This window comes from Fukomys damarensis, unplaced genomic scaffold (assembly GCF_012274545.1).
Source record: "Fukomys damarensis isolate Sample0158 unplaced genomic scaffold, DMR_v1.0_HiC HiC_scaffold_17, whole genome shotgun sequence".
In the NCBI taxonomy this organism is placed as follows: domain Eukaryota; kingdom Metazoa; phylum Chordata; class Mammalia; order Rodentia; family Bathyergidae; genus Fukomys; species Fukomys damarensis.
Window position 1 is genome coordinate 66433720 of NW_022900929.1, and position 4224 is coordinate 66437943.

Sequence of the window (4224 nt, forward strand, 5' to 3'; positions counted from 1 at the left end):
TTTTGTTACCCCGGAAAAAAAAAAAAAAAAAAAAAAAAAAAAAAAACTATGTTATTTAGGAGATTCAGTTCTTTTCGGTTGAAGATACTTTCTGGTTATCCAGTCTCCCGGTTATTCTTCAGTAATATTTTGGCTAGCTTTCTTGTTTTCTGAGATGAACTCACATACACTTTATGGGTATTATTTAACCGTTCTTTCATTTGTCTACCTTTTGAAAACTTATTTTCTTCCCTGTTCACTGTTAGACTTTCTCCTTTTTCACATCTTCCACTCTTAGCTTTTGTTTAATTATAGCTTTGAAATACATTTTGAGTTGTAAGAATGGTGGTGGCTTATTCCTTTATTTAGTCACATTGGTTGCGCTAAAGAAAATAAAAACAACTAAATCTTATCAGAAGGAGAATCAGCATGAGGGGTGAGAAGTTTCTGGTACTGATGAATGTTTGACTAGATGGTGATCAGTGCTTTCTGCCCTTTCAGGTGGGGCATGCTCTGGAGGACCCTAGCATGTCAGCGGCACACTGTTCCAACTCAGGATCCCATGTGGCTGAGCCCCAAACTCCTCTTAGATTTGCACAGGAAGAAAAAAGAACCTGTATTTTTGCAGATAGTCGTGAAATAACTTCTGGTCTCACAGTCATTTCTTCCCTAAGAGCAGTTCATGGCTTCCATGTAGAAGTCTGTCCTCTGAACGGTTGTGACTACATTGTGAGTAACCGCATGGTAGTGGAAAGGAGATGTCAGTCTGAGATGTTAAATGCTGTCAGTAAGAACAAGCTCATTGAACAAATCCAGCACCTGCAGAGTACATTTGAAAGAATATGTGTGATTGTGGAAAAAGACAGAGAGAAAACAGGTTTGTATTTTAAAATGTCTGTTTATAAGATGGTGAAGAAATGTGACTATTATTGCTGGGGATTTAGCTCATTGATTCTGCTGCCTGCCTTGCTGCAAGTGCAAGGTCCTGAGTTCAATCCCCAGTAACCCCCCCCACACACAAAAGAATTGTGACCATTATAATTCATTCTTTTATTGTCAGAGGTGGAAAACTCTTAACATATAAATACATATATACATTATACATTTTAATGCTATTTTATTTTTTATGTGTCATTGTATTTAAATGAATCTAATGAGAATTGAAAGGTGAAAAATAGGCTAGTGAGTCAATCGAAGACTTTTTCAGGAACCCCAGGAAAGATGAGAGTCTTAAGGAAGACAGCAGTGGAGAAGTGGAGAATTTGAGAGGTGTTTAGTAATCGGGATTTCCAGGAGTTGGTGGGAGTTGAGAATTACTCGTAGCTGACCAGCTTGTTGGTAGTGGGGAAGTTAGGTGATGGTGCTTTTGTTGCACATATAAGTATAAAAGAAACAGCAGATTTGAAGGGCAAGGTAAGGTCAATTTTAAACATATTAAGATTCTTGAGTTCAAAGTGGGTATCTAGGAAGCATTTGGAATTGGAGGACTAGTGTTAGTTGGGAATTTGCATGGTAATTGTTTAATTGTATGGAGAGTCCCAGAGACTAGTGAAAAGATCATGGCATATGGAATCAGAATATGTATTGATTGCTGGTTTCTCTATAGCTAGGTAACGTCACACTGACGGTTCATTCCCTCTGTTGTGACAGGTGTGCTAAGAAGTATTGATAATATACGTGTCCTACTTGTCTCATGGTATCTTGAGAGTTAAGTGAAGTCATGTAGTTGAAAGCTGTGCAAAAATTGAAGAATTACATGTAAAAGGAAATATAGTTTATGTAAAATATTGGTTTGAGGATTAGGCAACTTTTACATCCTCATGCTGTCATGGGTAAACCATGCAACCTTGAATAAGTCACTTTTTCAGTAATCCAGTGTTTTTCCTTTATCAGTGCTGGCATGAAAAATCATAGAGGTGTAATATAGCTTTGGTCGTAACTCTCCCTTACCATTCACCTTCCTGTGTTGACTTCAGGTTAAAACACTTGGAAAGACCATTCTTATTTTAGCTCGCAGATATTTGAGAATCACTTAAAAACTTACCTGTGAGGTTTCTCATTAGTAGAATATAGCAGTAGTTTGTTCAGTGGTGTGGGTTTTAGACTTTTACTAATATGCATTAATGAACCTATTTAATATTACTTACTAAAATTTGCATTTTTAAAAATATGATATATTTAGGAGACACATCAAGAATGTTTAGGAGAACAAAAAGCTATGACAGTCTGCTGACCACCTTAATTGGCGCTGGAATCCGAATTCTTTTCAGTTCCTGCCAAGAAGAAACTGCAGATTTGCTAAAGGAACTATCTTTAGTGGAACAAAGAAAGAATGTTGGTATTCAAGTTCCAACAGTGGTGAATAATAGTAAATGTGAGGCACTTCAGTTTTATTTAAGTATTCCCAATATAAGTTACATAACTGCATTAAATATGTGCCATCGGTTTTCATCTGTGAAAAAGATGGCTAACAGGTATGTCTATTTTAGTAACATTTTACTTTATTTATTTAATTTTTTGGTACTAGGATTCAAACTCGGGTCCTTGCACTTGTGAGGCAGGTGGTGGCACCACTGAGCTAAATACCTGGCCCTATTTTAGTAATATTTTCAAGTGATTGTTTTTCAGTGATTCTTAGCATTTTGTACAATTTGAATATTTTCAAAAGGAAGCATGGTGCATGCTATATTTTATTCTGTAAAGTTTCTTTTGACTGCCAACATACTTCATGAAGCTGAAGATAATAATGGGAAAATATGAAAAATGAAAAATAGTATAGTCATTGCCATTAGGGAACTTAGAGCTATATATGGAGGCAGACAGTAAACCCTTACATTTGACCTTGTACTCTTAGCATTTCTAGACCATTCAGTTCTTTAACTAGACAAATATTCAAGTTGAGAATTTCACTAATTTTTTTCCTTGTGCTGGGGATCAAAGCCAGGTCTATGGCGCAGGCTGCCCCTTGGCTGCATAGCTTCCTGGAGTAGACAGCAGTGAGGGGGCACATGAAGGAGCAAGTTAGTTAGCACATCGTAAGCCAGACTCAGAGGGAGAAATGGGCTCCGTACCCCTGACCAGGACAGTGCTAGCTCTGATAACCCAAGGACTAGGCTCCCACCTCTTAGCAGTCCACCCATCTTCTAATACTGCCACCTTGGGGTCTAAGTTCCCTAAACATGAACCCTTTTCGGGGACACAAACCATATTCAGTCCATAGCACCAACACAGTGGGACTAGGGGTCTAACATCTGAATTTTAGGGGAGACACAAACATTTAGTCCATTGCAGATGTTGAAATCAGTATTTTTTTAGATTGGAGTTCTTTAGGTGAGATCAGAAAATTAAATTTTATAAAAGCCAAAGGTTTTAGTATAATGTTTTTCTCTATCATTTATTTTCCAGCTCACCTGAAGAAATCTCCATGTACGCACAAGTAACTCCTGGGAAAGCTGAGGAAATCTATAGATACATTCACTATGTATTTGACATGCAAATGTTACCAAATGATCTAAACCAAGATAGACTGAAGTCTGATACATGATCAGACTACTTCAAGGTGCTGTTCTTAAAGAACTCTCACAATACTACGCGCACTTCAATAATTGTGGTTTGTGATTAACAGTTTAAGATGTAAATAATATTTATCATTTAGATATCATGTATATTTTTATTTATATGGAATATATGAATTATTAAAAAAGGATATCTCTTGTGCAATAATTGTTTTGGCTAACTGGAGTATGAAACTAACTTTTAAAATTAAATAACATTTGTTAAAAGTGCTGTTAAGTGTAGGTAGATGTCTCCCCAAAGCTTCAGTCATAGATGGAGCTTTTCAGAGGCAGCTGGATCTAGAGTGTGTGATGATGGGATCAAGGGTGTGTGATTATTAAATTAGTCCACTGATTGGTTTGGCACAGTTCTGGGTCTGGATAATAAGGTCCCCCTGGGTGTGAGTGCTACCTGACCTAAGGGTGTGTAGCCTGGATAGAATATAAGGGACAGAAAGTGGTTGCTGCTTGCTTCCTGCTTGCTTGCTGCTTCTTTGCTGCCTTCTGCCCGCATGAACTGTTTCTCCTCTGCAACGCCCTTCTGCCTTGCCATCCTGCCTTGCAGCCAGCCAACTGTGGACTGAAACCTCTACAAACTGTGAGCCAAATAAACCTTTTATTCTTTAACTTTGGATGTGGGCTATTTAGTCTCAGCAACAAGAAAAATAACTAACACTAGAGATGTGGATAG

The 4224-nt window shown here is 37.6% G+C and overlaps 1 protein-coding gene across 2 annotated transcripts in view; it reads left to right on the forward strand.

The window, feature by feature from the left end:
• Positions 1-3844, forward strand: part of Fancm (FA complementation group M) — a 53110-nt gene extending 49266 nt beyond the window's left edge. The window contains exons 21-23 of one of the 2 annotated variants that reach the window (XM_010632610.3): positions 481-856; positions 2162-2453; positions 3385-3844. In XM_010632610.3, coding sequence (XP_010630912.1) covers positions 481-856; positions 2162-2453; positions 3385-3523 — 807 coding nt within the window. In that variant the 3' untranslated portion in view covers positions 3524-3844. The remainder of the gene's footprint in view (positions 1-480; positions 857-2161; positions 2454-3384) is intronic. The other variant, XM_033765160.1, reaches the window with a different exon arrangement.
• Positions 3845-4224: the final 380 nt, after the last annotated feature.